This window comes from Danio rerio, chromosome 18, assembly GCF_049306965.1.
Source record: "Danio rerio strain Tuebingen ecotype United States chromosome 18, GRCz12tu, whole genome shotgun sequence".
Lineage (NCBI taxonomy): Eukaryota > Metazoa > Chordata > Actinopteri > Cypriniformes > Danionidae > Danio > Danio rerio.
The window spans coordinates 18,355,289-18,370,021 of record NC_133193.1 but is presented as its reverse complement, the minus strand read 5'-3'; the positions used below and the strand labels follow the sequence as shown (position 1 = coordinate 18,370,021).

General features: G+C 34.1%; 1 protein-coding gene and 3 long non-coding RNA genes across 4 annotated transcripts in view; 1 reads left to right on the top strand and 3 right to left on the bottom strand.

Moving 5' to 3' along the window:
• Positions 1-14,733, top strand: part of LOC137490729 (uncharacterized) — a 25,187-nt gene continuing 10,454 nt past the window's right edge. The window contains exons 1-2 of the long non-coding RNA XR_012394008.1: positions 1-641; positions 10,941-11,035. This is a non-coding gene — a long non-coding RNA (uncharacterized lncRNA). The remainder of the gene's footprint in view (positions 642-10,940; positions 11,036-14,733) is intronic.
• Positions 3,217-5,010, bottom strand: LOC110438117 (uncharacterized). Its single transcript, XR_002456085.3, has 5 exons — positions 4,901-5,010; positions 4,084-4,100; positions 3,896-3,972; positions 3,684-3,733; positions 3,217-3,379 (listed from the first exon to the last, which is right to left on the bottom strand). It is a non-coding gene; the product is annotated as an uncharacterized lncRNA (long non-coding RNA).
• On the bottom strand, positions 5,754-7,486 carry LOC103909128 (uncharacterized). Its single transcript, XR_002456084.3, has 5 exons — positions 7,377-7,486; positions 6,560-6,576; positions 6,372-6,448; positions 6,160-6,209; positions 5,754-5,855 (listed from the first exon to the last, which is right to left on the bottom strand). It is a non-coding gene; the product is annotated as an uncharacterized lncRNA (long non-coding RNA).
• LOC137490728 (P2Y purinoceptor 4-like) lies at positions 10,039-14,664 on the bottom strand. The gene is made up of 2 exons (XM_068219353.2): positions 14,497-14,664; positions 10,039-11,837 (listed from the first exon to the last, which is right to left on the bottom strand). The coding sequence occupies exon 2, from the start codon at positions 11,825-11,827 to the stop codon at positions 10,874-10,876; it is 954 nt and encodes a 317-aa protein (XP_068075454.1). The 5' UTR covers positions 11,828-11,837; positions 14,497-14,664; the 3' UTR covers positions 10,039-10,873.

The following is a 14,733-nucleotide window of genomic DNA, read 5'->3' as shown; positions in this document are numbered from 1 at the left end:
ACACACGTGACCGTTGCTTTCGTTTGAGACACTTTATAACAATAATTAATATTTTTTACAGTAATGTGACAGTTGTGGTTAGGGTGGTGATATGCGTAAAAAATACAGTTTATTGGGTAATTTAATAAATAACATTAATAATACTCGGTACAGCGACTGTTTTTAAGTTATTGTGACGGTTGGGTTTAGGGTGTAGGGTTAAACGTTAATAAATAATAAAATGAATACCCACTGTGTTTCGTAGTTTTAATGTTGCTAACAGTTTACTTTATAAATACAACTTAAACAATACATAAAAACAATAGGTTTGAATGAAGAAAGCTTTAAAATAGCATTAATATTTGTACATTTTTTTAAAGTTTTATTTTACACTTTCAATGTTATTTTCTTTGTTTTGGTAAAATTTCTTAGATTTTATGTATTTGTATGAATTGGTTTTTAATTTAATTAGTCTAATTGAGTTAGCTAATCCTCACCATAGATATATACACTAGATATCACATACGGACCCCGAACATGCGTCAATATAGCGCCGCCACATTTGTACAGTGCTTCCAGGACAAGTGCCAAAGTGAAGATGCTGGACTTTAGCGCTGTGTACGGGTGTTGTGACTAGCAAACAAAGGCACAATAATTCATAGGTAAGATTTCGTTTTTTACGTTTTTATTTGTTATGAACTTTTGTGCAGTAGCGTTATTGATGATAATAAAGTCCCCAACAAACACATTTACGTTGTAGCGATGTCTGCACAACGTTGTTTTTTTTCAAAGGCAACGTTGCCGCTTACGTGTTCGCTACATTGTCACAACGTAGAAATGTAAGACGTGAGAAGGCTGTAGCAACGTTGTCGTGCGACATTCAGCAACCGCGAGGCGGCGTTCTTACTACTTGTATTAATATTTTTTGTGGCAGTTTATCAATAGCTGCTTTTCCACTATCGTGCCAAACCGTTCTAAGAACACTTCGGTACGGTTACGGTTGTTTCTCCACTTGAGCCTGGAACGGCGCGGCACGATTACAAACCGTTCTCGGCCCGGAATTCTCGGCACGGTTAGACAACCGTGCTGAACTGTGCTGACAGATTCTGTGTGTAGACGTCGCGACTCGGTTGCTAAGCTACCACAGCTGGCTCAGCAGAAGCGCGCTAGTCATCAGACATCCTCAATAAACTACAGTGCATTTAATATAAAATAACGATCCAGGTCTAAACGATACAGTTTCAAAAGGGTTTTAAAACCATAGAGCAGTCTCTGGCAGAGAAGTGAATAACTCATCACATTCTAACGAAGATATTTTATTCATTAAAGTTATTATTTTATTGACTTGAATACAGACCTACTTCGCCTGCTGAATGTGAGTTTATTGCACGCAGCGCTGTATTTCACAGCACAAAACTCGCTCTGATCCGGGAGAGACATGCCAACGACTTGCGCTGCTGACTTTTTTTTCCTGCTGCGCATCGAATAAAGCGAATAAAATCACGCTTTGCATCGTCGATGTCCAAATTCCACAACAACATCACTATATCCATGGAACACGAACTTGCAGACTCTTTTAACAACGAGGAAATAATTGAAATAAAAGCCAGGACAGCTTGTTAATACCGGCGAGACCACCTGAAGGACGGCGTGTTCGTGTTGTAATGTCGGCCGTTCAAAAGACTTTGCTTGAAAGCTTTACGGAGCGGCACTGTAACTGTCCAAGGTACTGTTGTATGATTTATATTATAGCATATGCACTAATAAACAAGTCAAAAGAATGAATGAATTAAATAAATATGGATACTTAAATGCCAGTATTGTTTACTCAAAAAATATCAATACGTTTTGACAAATGTTTTATAAAAACAAAATGAGCAATTTTCATCATTTCAGCTATAGGCAATTATATGATTCAGTTATACATAAGTTATATGACATTTATGAGGCATGTAAGATGTTTCTGTGGTTTTTTTTTTTTTTTGTGGTGATCTTTAATATAGCTACGCAAATATTTTCTAAAACGTCTAGCAATATTTCGCCTACAGCTTGTTAATAATGAACACAAAAATAATTATAAAAATAAAAATAAAATGATCAAAATAAAAAGATAATAAAGCAGCATTTTAGTGCTTTATATGCTTTAAATCCTGCAATATATATGTGTTGTTTCATATTCGTTTTTTTCACTTGCTGCATTCGTTATTTAATGTTTGAATAGTAAAACAAATAACAACCATCGCTTAAATGGTTTCATTTTACTATCAAAATGTAGTATATTTTATATCATTATCAACTTTTGATATAAATACGCAGTGTAATTTAATTAATTGTTAAAAATGAAATAATTTATGTGCTGTGTTTTTATTAGTGAAAGTGCCCGCTCACCTTTGACAAAGCCTGTCCAAAATGATATTTTTGCCACTATAATGCAAATGCACTATTATTGTTGTCTTATCATTGTTTTTTTTTCTGTTATGTTCAGAGATTTTAAATATTATTTATTTCCCCTCCAATTATTTTTAATCATCACGTTACATTTTGGTAATTTTCCCTCCAAATAAAATTTAGCCAGAGCTGCGCAACATATAAATAAATAAGGGTGCACATTTAGCACCCCTATTTGATAGAGCGGCATAACAGTGTTTAGTCACATGCTTTTGCTTTTATGAAAAATAAATAAATAAATAGTTTCGGCTCTTATTTAACTTTAATTGAACAAAGGGAGCCGTTTACATTGCGTTACCAAGGGAACTACTGATGCGTTTTGTGTAATGTTTTAAAGAGCTTTGTCGCAGCACGACAGTGGAAAATGAAACCGTATCCGTGCTGTCTGGCCCGGTTTGGCACGGAATGGAACAGTTCTGTTTAAAGAACGATTCAGCACGATAGTGGAAAAGCGGCTAATACTGCCTAGAATACAGGATAAGCAGCAATTCTTTTCCAGTATTGCTTAATATGAAATATTGTTCATTTATTTTTCCAATTTAATTTAACAACTGCATGTGTAAACTTTAAAGTGTAAAAATAACAAACAAATGAATATAATCAAACTTTTTATTATATATTTCACAACATTTAATACATACAGTACACATCTAATTATAAACAAACAGTATAAAGTTTAGATTATATATATATATATATATATATATATATATATATATATATATATATATATATATATATATATATATATATACATATATATATATATATAATTAAACTAAAGGGTAAGCAAACAAGAAAAGTAAACAAGAAATCATTAAAATGTAAATATATATATATAAATAAATATATAAATTAAAATTCAGACACTGGGCAGTGAAGCTGGACTGGAGAATACAGCAGACCGGGGAGCGCAGCTGAAGACCAGGCATAGTTGTTGGTATGGAGAAAGCTGTCAGAGGAAAAAAACAAATTCAACAGATAATCCAGCTTCAGAGATCCACAGCAGACACAAGTCAAAATAGGCAGTGAACAAGAGAGGACAGATGGAAACGGCTATGACTAGCAAGTTATTGAAGTTTCAGACATTTATTTTAATTTCATTACATATAAAATCTCCAGTGAGTAATTATGTAGCCTACTTTATTTTAATGCTTTAATAGTATATCATATACCAAAATCACATACAATTAAATAAATTTAGAGATACAGGGAAAACAGGTTTGAGTTAACAGAGTTAGTCTCCCAATACTTACTTAAATTATGAGAAGAGAAAGAAGAGGTCCTGTAGTTGTGGCGTTGCTCGCTGTAAATGGAATGTTAAACTTAGTGTCATTTCAATAACAGCTGTACAAAATAATAAAGTAATTTTTCATAAGCATGATCTATTTTCCACATTATGAACATGCTGTTTTAAGTAACATAACTACATTTATTATGATAGTAAATAGAGTAGTATACTTCTTACCTCATTCAATTATTCTTTCCATAGATCGGGAATTACAGCAACACTGATCTGAGGTGAATTCAACAGCTGAAACCATTCTGAAAGACAAGTTACACGAGTAATTTGAAAACAACAGTGAGTGGTTAAGCAACAGAGTTTTATGCAACTTACACATACTTAAAATCCAGAAATTATCAATAGAAGATTACCTCCATGTGAAAATAGCCTGTTGAGCAAAGAAAAGAGTGGGTTTTAAATAAAACATTAAAAGATCAATCAAAATAGAAATTTAGACTAGCAGACCTTTTTACTGATATCTATATTAATTAGGCATATGAACATCAACTTATATACTTTAACTTATAGAGATAGCTCACCCAAAACTGACAATTCTGCCATTTAGCCTCATCCTTTATTTGTTCCAAACTTAAGATTTAATTATTTAGCTTTTTTTCTGCTAAACAATAAAGATGTATTAAATAAAGCTGGAAAACTGTAACTATTTAATTAGTGTTTTTTACTATGAAAGCAAATGCTTACAGTCTTTAGTGTTCAATAGAATAAAGAAACCTAGAGGTTTGGAATCACTTATTATTTACAGGGCAAATAATTCGTGAGTACATATCATTTTTGAGTGAACTGTCCCTTTACCGGGACGCAAACTGCACAGAGGTGTTTTGTATTTAAAAGTTATTTTGTGTGTTTTGTAAAAAGTGGGTCGGCTCGTGTGATGAAGTATCATACTGACTGATCACTATGGATATGGAAAAAACTGAACTTCAAAAACATTATTTCCTATTTGACTAAAGACTAGGCGTAGGTAAATAATCAGGAAATGTTTTATCGAGAGATTTAATGATTTTAATGTTGTCGCCGTCCGTGAACGGAATGCTGAAATGTAACAACTTCATTACGGCTTTTGTGAGTGTGTAATGTTGGAACAGATTGTTGTCGAAATCGTAGGTTTGTTTGAATATTCACGATTTACGTATCTTATTTAGCAAGAAGAAATAAAACAATACTCACGTCTCCTCAGTTGTTGATGAATGAGACGACGGCTTGTTGAAATTTAAACTGATTCAGCTGTGACCAGTAAATGTTGTACAGTGGTTGTCCACGCCACCTAAGCACAACCTAAAGTATGCGGCCCTCGTGATGTTTAAATGGCAACCTTATGACATCGTTGTGACAACGTTTAGCAACAACGTAGAATCCTCAACCTTTTTGCAAGGTTGGTACAACGTTGTAGGAAGGTCGCTACGTTGAGGCAACGTTGTGTGTTTGTTGGGTCCCCAACAAACACATTTACGTTGTAGCGATGTCTGCACAACGTTGTATTTTTTCAAAGGCAACGTTGCCGCTTACGTGTTCGCTACATTGTCACAACGTAGAAATGTAAGACGTGAGAAGGCTGTAGCAACGTTGTCGTGCGACATTCAGCAACCGCGAGGCGGCGTTCTTACTACTTGTATTAATATTTTTTGTGGCAGTTTATCAATACTGCCTAGAATACAGGATAAGCAGCAATTCTTTTCCAGTATTGCTTAATATGAAATATTGTTCCTTTATTTTTCCTATTTAATTTAACAACTGCATGTGTAAACTTTAAAGTGTAAAAATAACACACAAATGAATATAATCAAACTTTTTATTATATATTTCACAACATTTAATACATACAGTACACATCTAATTATAAACAAACAGTATAAAGTTTAGATTATATATATATATATATATATATATATATATATATATATATATATATATATATATATATATATATATATATATATATATAATTAAACTAAAGGGTAAGCAAACAAGAAAAGTAAACAAGAAATCATTAAAATGTAAATATATATATATAAATAAATATATAAATTAAAATTCAGACACTGGGCAGTGAAGCTGGACTGGAGAATACAGCAGACCGGGGAGCGCAGCTGAAGACCAGGCATAGTTGTTGGTTTGGAGAAAGCTGTCAGAGGAAAAAAACAAATTCAACAGATAATCCAGCTTCAGAGATCCACAGCAGACACAAGTCAAAATAGGCAGTGAACAAGAGAGGACAGATGGAAACGACTATGACTAGCAAGTTATTGAAGTTTCAGACATTTATTTTAATTTCATTACATATAAAATCTCCAGTGAGTAATTATGTAGCCTACTTTATTTTAATGCTTTAATAGTATATCATATACCAAAATCACATACAATTAAATAAATTTAGAGATACAGGGAAAACAGGTTTGAGTTAACAGAGTTAGTCTCCCAATACTTACTTAAATTATGAGAAGAGAAAGAAGAGGTCCTGTAGTTGTGGCGTTGCTCGCTATAAATGGAATGTTAAACTTAGTGTCATTTCAATAACAGCTGTACAAAATATTAAAGTAATTTTTCATAAGCATGATCTATTTTCCACATTATGAACATGCTGTTTTAAGTAACATAACTACATTTATTATGATAGTAAATAGAGTAGTATACTTCTTACCTCATTCAATTATTCTTTCCATAGATCGGGAATTACAGCAACACTGATCTGAGGTGAATTCAACAGCTGAAACCATTCTGAAAGACAAGTTACACGAGTAATTTGAAAACAACAGTGAGTGGTTAAGCAATAGAGTTTTATGCAACTTACACATACTTAAAATCCAGAAATTATCAATAGAAGATTACCTCCATGTGAAAATAGCCTGTTGAGCAAAGAAAAGAGTGGGTTTTAAATAAAACATTAAAAGATTAATCAAAATAGAAATTTAGACTAGCAGACCTTTTTACTGATATCTATATTAATTAGGCATATGAACATCAACTTATATACTTTAACTTATAGAGATAGCTCACCCAAAACTGACAATTCTGCCATTTAGCCTCATCCTTTATTTGTTCCAAACTTAAGTTTTAATTATTTAGCTTTTTTTCTGCTAAACAATAAAGATGTATTAAATAAAGCTGGAAAACTGTAACTATTTAATTAGTGTTTTTTACTATGAAAGCAAATGCTTACAGTCTTTAGTGTTCAATAGAATAAAGAAACCTAGAGGTTTGGAATCACTTATTATTTACAGGGCAAATAATTCGTGAGTACATATCATTTTTGAGTGAACTGTCCCTTTACCGGGACGCAAACTGCACAGAGGTGTTTTGTATTTAAAAGTTATTTTGTGTGTTTTGTAAAAAGTGGGTCGGCTCATGTGATGAAGTATCATACTGACTGATCACTATGGATATGGAAAAAACTGAACTTCAAAAACATTATTTCCTATTTGACTAAAGACTAGGCGTAGGTAAATAATCAGGAAATGTTTTATCGAGAGATTTAATGATTTTAATGTTGTCGCCGTCCTTGAACGGAATGCTGAAATGTAACAACTTCATTACGGCTTTTGTGAGTGTGTAATGTTGGAACAGATTGTTGTCGAAATCGTAGGTTTGTTTGAATATTCACGATTTACGTATCTTATTTAGCAAGAAGAAATAAAACAATACTCACGTCTCCTCAGTTGTTGATGAATGAGACGACGGCTTGTTGAAATTTAAACTGATTCAGCTGTGACCAGTAAATGTTGTACAGTGGTTGTCCACGCCACCTAAGCACAACCTAAAGTATGCGGCCCTCGTGATGTTTAAATAGCAACCTTATGACATCGTTGTGACAACGTTTAGCAACAACGTAGAATCCTCAACCTTTTTGCAAGGTTGGTACAACGTTGTAGGAAGGTCGCTACGTTGAGGCAACGTTGTGTGTTTGTTGGGTCACTGCATTCACCAAAGGGAAAGTAGCTCAAACTTGCACTAAATACTAAGACTGCGGTAGTTTTGTTGAATAAAGTAAGCAAACAATTTAAATTCAATATGAAAACGAGACGTTGCGGTGCCAGAAACTTGTATTGGCCAAGTGAAGGAATCGTTCGTAACAGAGATTCATTCAACAAATAGCTCCCTCAGGAGAAGTGAAAGCAGGGGAGAGAGGTGTTTCAGGAAACGGATTAAATCAGATTTAACGTGTGGGGGGGGAATTGGGGGTAATTTCATACACACAAACACTCGTTATGCCCGTACAGTTATCCATCAATATAGAAAAGTGATGGACAATTACAATTTTCGTAATTTAAAAAAGTATTTGCATAATGACCAATGGGAAAACTCACGATCATAGATATGTGCATATTTGTGTATTTCTCTGGCTCTGGATGGCCACAGTACTACTGCACCTTGGTCTCGCATTCATTTTAATGGAAGGTTAGCCTGTACGAAAATGGCGGCTCTGTTGACGCATTCCTTCCAATAGACAACAACAGGGTAAGCGACATGTAAATATATATATGATACGCACTCAAAAATCCTTGCTTTTTTTGCAGAGAGACGCTAGGACCTGGCACTGAAGGCACACAGACTCTGAGTAAGTTTTTGTTTGTATTTTAATGTGTGTGTTTTTTATTGTCATTTAGTTGTGTGATATATTGTCATAGAAATTATCACGATCAGTGATATTATTGTCATTTTAAGACTAATGTATGCCTGTTTATATAATGATTCTAAAACAGCATTTACATTTGCATATACTTTTGCACAATACATTCAAGGCACAAAAAATACATGCCCTTTTAGGTTTGTTATTCGTGAGTCATAACTTTTCTGTGGACTGCAGATCTGAAACAGAATTTACATTGATGCCTCTTCAAAACATGTAGTAGTATTCTGGAAAAAATGTGAACATTTTATTGACCTATTAGTAAAGAAAAAAAAGTTGCTTTCGTTTTTGATGGAGGTTGTTTTTACATTCAGCTTGTTTTTGGTCTGATTCCCTTCAGTTAATGTTATTAGAAATGACATCATATCCAACGTTAGGCTGTGTTTGAAAAGTTTAATGTTGCAAACAGAGCACCTTACAATAAGAAATTCAACAATACATAAAAACAATAATTTTGAATGAAGAAAGCTTTAAATTATCATTATTATTTGCACATGTCCATGTTTTATTTACAGTTTCAACGTTATTTTCTTTGTTTTGATTAAACTTTCTTAGCTTGTAGGCTATGTATTTGTATGAACTTGTTTATTGGAGGTAAGTTAGTTGTAGAAAGTTAGTTTATTTGTGTAACTAATCCGGACTCAAAAGTACCACACAGAGAATTACCAAACACTGATGAGCCACAGACTCAAGAGTACGTTTTTGTTTATATTTGAATGTGTGTACATGTTTTTGTGACATCAGGACATAAATCTGTATAATGACATAGGTAGGACACAGGTATTACAAGAATACGGTGAATTATGAGGACATTGCTGATGTCCTCATTTCTCTAAAAAGCTTATAAATCACACAGAATGTGTTTTTTTTTTCTTTTCAGAAAGTAAAATTGCACACAATTTCTCATGAGGGTTGAGTTAGTGGTAGGGTGGGGTTAAGACTATGAAAAATACAGTTTGAACAGTATAAAAACAATGGAAAGCTATGTAATGTCCTCACAATTCACAAAAACAAACATATGTGTGATTGAAACCAGTCATAAGAGTGCATCTTTAAAAATTGTTATTTATACGTCAAAATTCATCAGTATAAGTGTTTAGTACTGAGTTGCGACTAGAAGGGCATCCACCGTGTAAAACTCATGCTGGAGTAGTTGGTTGTTTATTCTGCTGTGCAGACACCTGATAAATAAGGAACTAAGCCAAATGAAAAAGGTTTTATTCTAAAAGCTGAATAAATACGCTGTATTGGTTTTTTAGGACAGGACAGTATTTGTTTAGTTATTTCTGGAATCTGAGGGTTAAAAAATCAATATATTGCTTTTAAATTTGTCCAAATTGAGGTCTACTAATCAAAAATCAGGCCTTGATATATGTACAAATGGAAGTTTATTAAATCTTTTCATGGTACATGATTTTTACTTAATAATCTAATTATTTTTGACATAAAAGATAAATTCATAATTTGAACAATGCTATTTATTGTTGGCTATTCCTACAAATATACCCATGTAACAAAGTCTGGATTTGTGGGTCCAGATTGTCACTTTTATTGTATGCCTCTCTGTTACAATCCCTTAATTCAGAATGTTAGTGGAGTTTGTGTGTGTGTGTGTCAGCAATGAAGTCCCATGAGCAACCTCCCGAAGGATTAAACGAAAGAAAAAAATGCAACGTGAATAAAGATTAACAAAAGATTTATTCAATGATTAAGGGAGGGCTTCAAGAAAGCTTCAAGAAGGAGTTTAAGCCAAAGCAACAAACAAAAAGTCCTCTAACTGTTAGAAAAGGAAGAACTAAATAATCTATCAAAGAAAAGAAAAATAGATGAAAATATCTTCACTCCCTTACTAACATAAACAGGAGAAAAAACTATTACAAAACAGACAATGGCATCACATCTCGAGTACTAACCCAAGCCCAAATTAACTAAACAAAGTAAAGAGTCAATAACAAAGTAGTATTGAAAAATCAAACACAAACTCACACCAAAAATAGTTTCTGAGGCAAAAACGATATAAGATTGACAACAGCATTAACAAACCTTAAACTAATTAAAGCTCCTAAATAAACAGATAATGCTTAAAAGGATAAAAAAAATATCTAAAATCTCACAAAAGAGCCTCCACACACACACAAAACACATTGTTCTAGTGGAGACATGCTGCTTTAATGCCCACTGCTCTTCTCATCCTCCAATTAGTGAGCAGTTCGTCATTGATAGAAGGCTACTAGAGTAGAGCAGAGAGAGAAAGAAAGAAAAAACAAATGTGTCCTGTGACGTAACACTCTCTTATAATATCCAATAAATAATTTGTAAAAGACTCACACTTAAATACTAAAGCACACTAATTGAGCACATAGCATTTCTTAAGTTTTGTTTGCCAAACCAAAAGTAGGACTACAAAAAAATCTACCTTATCACTATAGTTATAAGTAACAATGATCCATGCACTGACAACATATTCAGCTGAATTTACTTACTGAATGTACTAATGTCATATATCAGCACATATATCACTTGTGATGCTGTGTTTCTTGAGTGGTGGTTGTTTGCTCATGTTCAGCTTTTTTCTTCCAACAGGCTAGTTCTTTCGCACGGGACACATAAAACACAGGCCCGATACAGACCCCAAGACTGGGAATTGTGTGGAATATATTCAAGATCAAGCAGAGCTCGTAAGTAGCTTCTTTATGATTTTTTGAAACTGTGAGGATATACGGAAATAAGCCCAGGACAGGGCCGTAGATCACAGCGGTCAGGACTAGCATAGTTAAGGTGTTCTTTAAGGCTCGTTTTTTTACCCATGACCCACTTTTTTGCCCTTCCCCTGGGCCCTTTTTGCGGAGTGCACGGACAATGCCTATTAAACACGCCGCCATTACGAGTAAAAAGATTTCAAGGATGATTGACAAGATCAGGGCTAATTCAGGGAGCCTTTCTAGATAAGTAATCACCGCCACACCTAAAGTGATGATCCAGACTAGAGCCGAGCAAACAGCACGATATTCCCTTTTGCTCCCGTATTTCATGTAGAAGACTGCATGTGCCGTGGCCATATATCGCTCCACGCACATGCTGGTTAACAGAAGAGGACAGCCGATCGTGTTAAGGATGTACAGAGACTCTGAAGCAGGCAGAAGCTCTCCGGGGCTTTTGGTCAGGGTGATGTACACGTCAAGAGGAAGACCAAGACAGTAGATTATGTTTAAGATGGCTAGATTGAGCCCCAAAACGTCAAAAGGGGAGAGAGCTTTTTCACCCCTCATCAGCAGCCACAGCAGAGCCACATTGGTTGGCAGGCCCATCACAATGGTGGAGATTTCCAGTGGCAGGCGAACACAGGAAAAAGCTTCTTGATTGCAGTCATCCGCAATGCTTTGTAGTGACAACTGAATATTTGTTGTTTGGCTGCTGATGTTACTGTAGATTGTGGCGGCTTGGGTTTCATTTGATGTGCTGTTTGCCATGTTGCAGAGACTGGAGAGAAACGGCATAGAGTATTGAATATAGTACAAAAACAAGGAAAATTTGTATGGCAAAGTGTATTTAAACTCTATGTCAAAGTCGAAGATGTGATGTCCCAATTTGTGTAAGCATTAAATGAAAATGACAAATACAAATGTCAACTTTCATGGTTCAAATAACATTTCATTTGAGCAAAGATTAATCTTGATTAATCGCATCCAAAATAGAAGCTTGTTTTGACATAATACATGTGTGTGTATGGCGAAGCAGTGGCGCACCAGGTAGTGCTGTTGCCTCACAGCAAGAAGGTCGCTGGTTCGAGCCTCAGCTCAGTTGGTGTTTCTGTGTGGAGTTTGCATGTTCTCCCTGCGTTCGCTAGGGTTTCCTCCGGGTGCTCCGGTTTACCCCACAGTCCAAAGACATGCGGTACAGGTGAATTGGGTTGGCTAAATTTTCCGTAGTGTATGAGTGTGTGTGTGAATGTGTGTATGGATGTTTCCCAGAAATGGGTTGCGGCTGGAAGGGCATCTGCTGCGAAAAAACTTGCTGGATAAGTTGGCGGTTCATTCCGCTGTGGTGACCCCAGATTAATAAAGGGACTAAGCCGACAAGAAAATGAGTGAATGAATGACGGTGTGTGTATTATGTGTTTGGTTTGTATGTGTGTATCACATATACATAATAAAGTATACGAAACATTTTTTATATAGATATTTACATTTTTGGTATCATCAAAAAGTAATTAAGCAATTACGGTAGCCGTTAATCACACATGAACTCTCGTGACTCATGTTGTAGTTAAAGTGAATTGATGATTAGCACATGAATTATCTCATCATTATTCATTCATTTTCTTTTCGACTTTGTCCCTTTATTTATCCGGGGTCGCCACAGCGGAATGAACCGTTAACTTATCCAGCATATGTTTTATGCAGCAGATGCCCTTCCAGCTGCAACCCAGTTCTGGGAAACATCCATAAACACTCATTCACACTCATACATTATGGACAATTTTGCCTACCCAATTCTCCTGTACCACATGTCTTTGGACTGTGGGGGATACCGGAGCAACCAGAGGAAACCCACGCGGACACGAGGAGAACATGCAAACTCCACACAGAAACACCAACTGACCCAGCAGAGGCTGGAACCAGCGACCTTGTTGCTGTGAGGTGACAGCACTACCCATTGCATCACCTATTCATCATTAATTTATAATAAAGTAATTTTTAGTTTACGTAATAATAAATCATTTTTCATTTACTGGTATTGAAAGTGTTATCAAATTTCCATATTATTTGTGTTATATTGTGTGTGTGTGTGTGTGTGTGTGTGTGTGTGTGTGTGTGTGTGTGTGTGTGTGTGTGTGTGTGTGTATATACACACAGTTGAAGTCTGACTTATTAGCCCCCCGTTTATTTTTTTCCCCCAATTTCTGTACATATTATTTTTCAAAATATTTTTCAAGACACTAGTATTCAGCCTAAAATGACATTTAAAGGCTTAACTAGGTTAATTAGGTTAACTAGGCAGGTTAATAATTAAGCAAGTTACTGTATAACAATGCTTTGTTCTGTAGACTATCGAAAAAAATATATTGCTTAACAGGGCTAATAATTTTAACCCTAAAATGGTTTTTAAAAAATTAAAAACTGCTTTTAATCTAGATGAAATAAAATTAGACTTTCCACAGAAGAAAAAATATCAGACACACTGTGACAATTTTCTTGCTCTGTTAAACATAATTTGGGTAATATTTAAAAAAAATATTTGCTGTTTATGTTTATGTAAAAAAAACTGATCAATTGATCATTTAATAAAAAACTGACAGTGTGTCGGCGCCAATAGCCTAGTGGTTAGTGCGTCGACATATAGCACCGAGGTGCTCACAGCGACCCAAGTTCGATTCCCGTCTCGAGGTCCTTTGCTGATCCTTCCCCTATCTCTGCTTCCCACACTTTCCTGTCTCTAAATCTCCACTGTCTTATCAATAAAGGTGAAAACCCCTCAAAAAAACTATTAAAAAAAAAAAAACTGACAGTGTGTATATATATATATATATATATATATATATATATATATATATATATATATATATACACACACACACAGTTGAAGTCAGAATTATTAGCCCCCCTTTTAATTATTTTTTTTCTTTTTAAAATATTTCCTAAATGATGTTTAATAAACCAAGGAAATTTTCACATTATGTCCGATAGTGTTTTTTCTTCTGAAGAAAGTCTGTTTTATTTCGGCCGGAATGAAAGACGTTTTTTTTTTAAATTTTAAACACCATTTTAAGGACAAAATTATTAGCCCCTTTAAGCTAGATATTTTTTTAATAGTCTACAGAACAAACCATCGTTATATAATAACTTGCCTAATTACCTTACCCTGCCTCTATATATATATATATATATATATATATATATATATATATATATATATATATATATATATATATATATATATATATATATATAAACTGTCAGTTTTTATCAATAAAATTATTTGCAGAAGTATCGATTTTTAAAAGTATATAATAATCACAACATATTAGTTTTCATATAAATATAAACATAAATAGCTAATAAGTATTATTAATAACATTTTCTTATTATTCATCTCAATAATATGATCAAAACATATAAATGTTAAGAGATAAACTGACCTTTTCTGGCTCTGACATCAACTTCTTTTTCCTTCTTACTTTTTGACAAATCTTAAACGTATAAGTCCTTATTCAGTTGTGTCAATGTAAATTATTTCAAATGATTTGAATTTCTGTGTTGGGTCATTGAGTGTATGTCTATCACCCAATGAAAATCCATATTTCTCCATATGTTCTGGTTTAGAAAAAAACCATATAGCAAATTTTACCCAAATCAACAAAAGCATCTGGACTCAA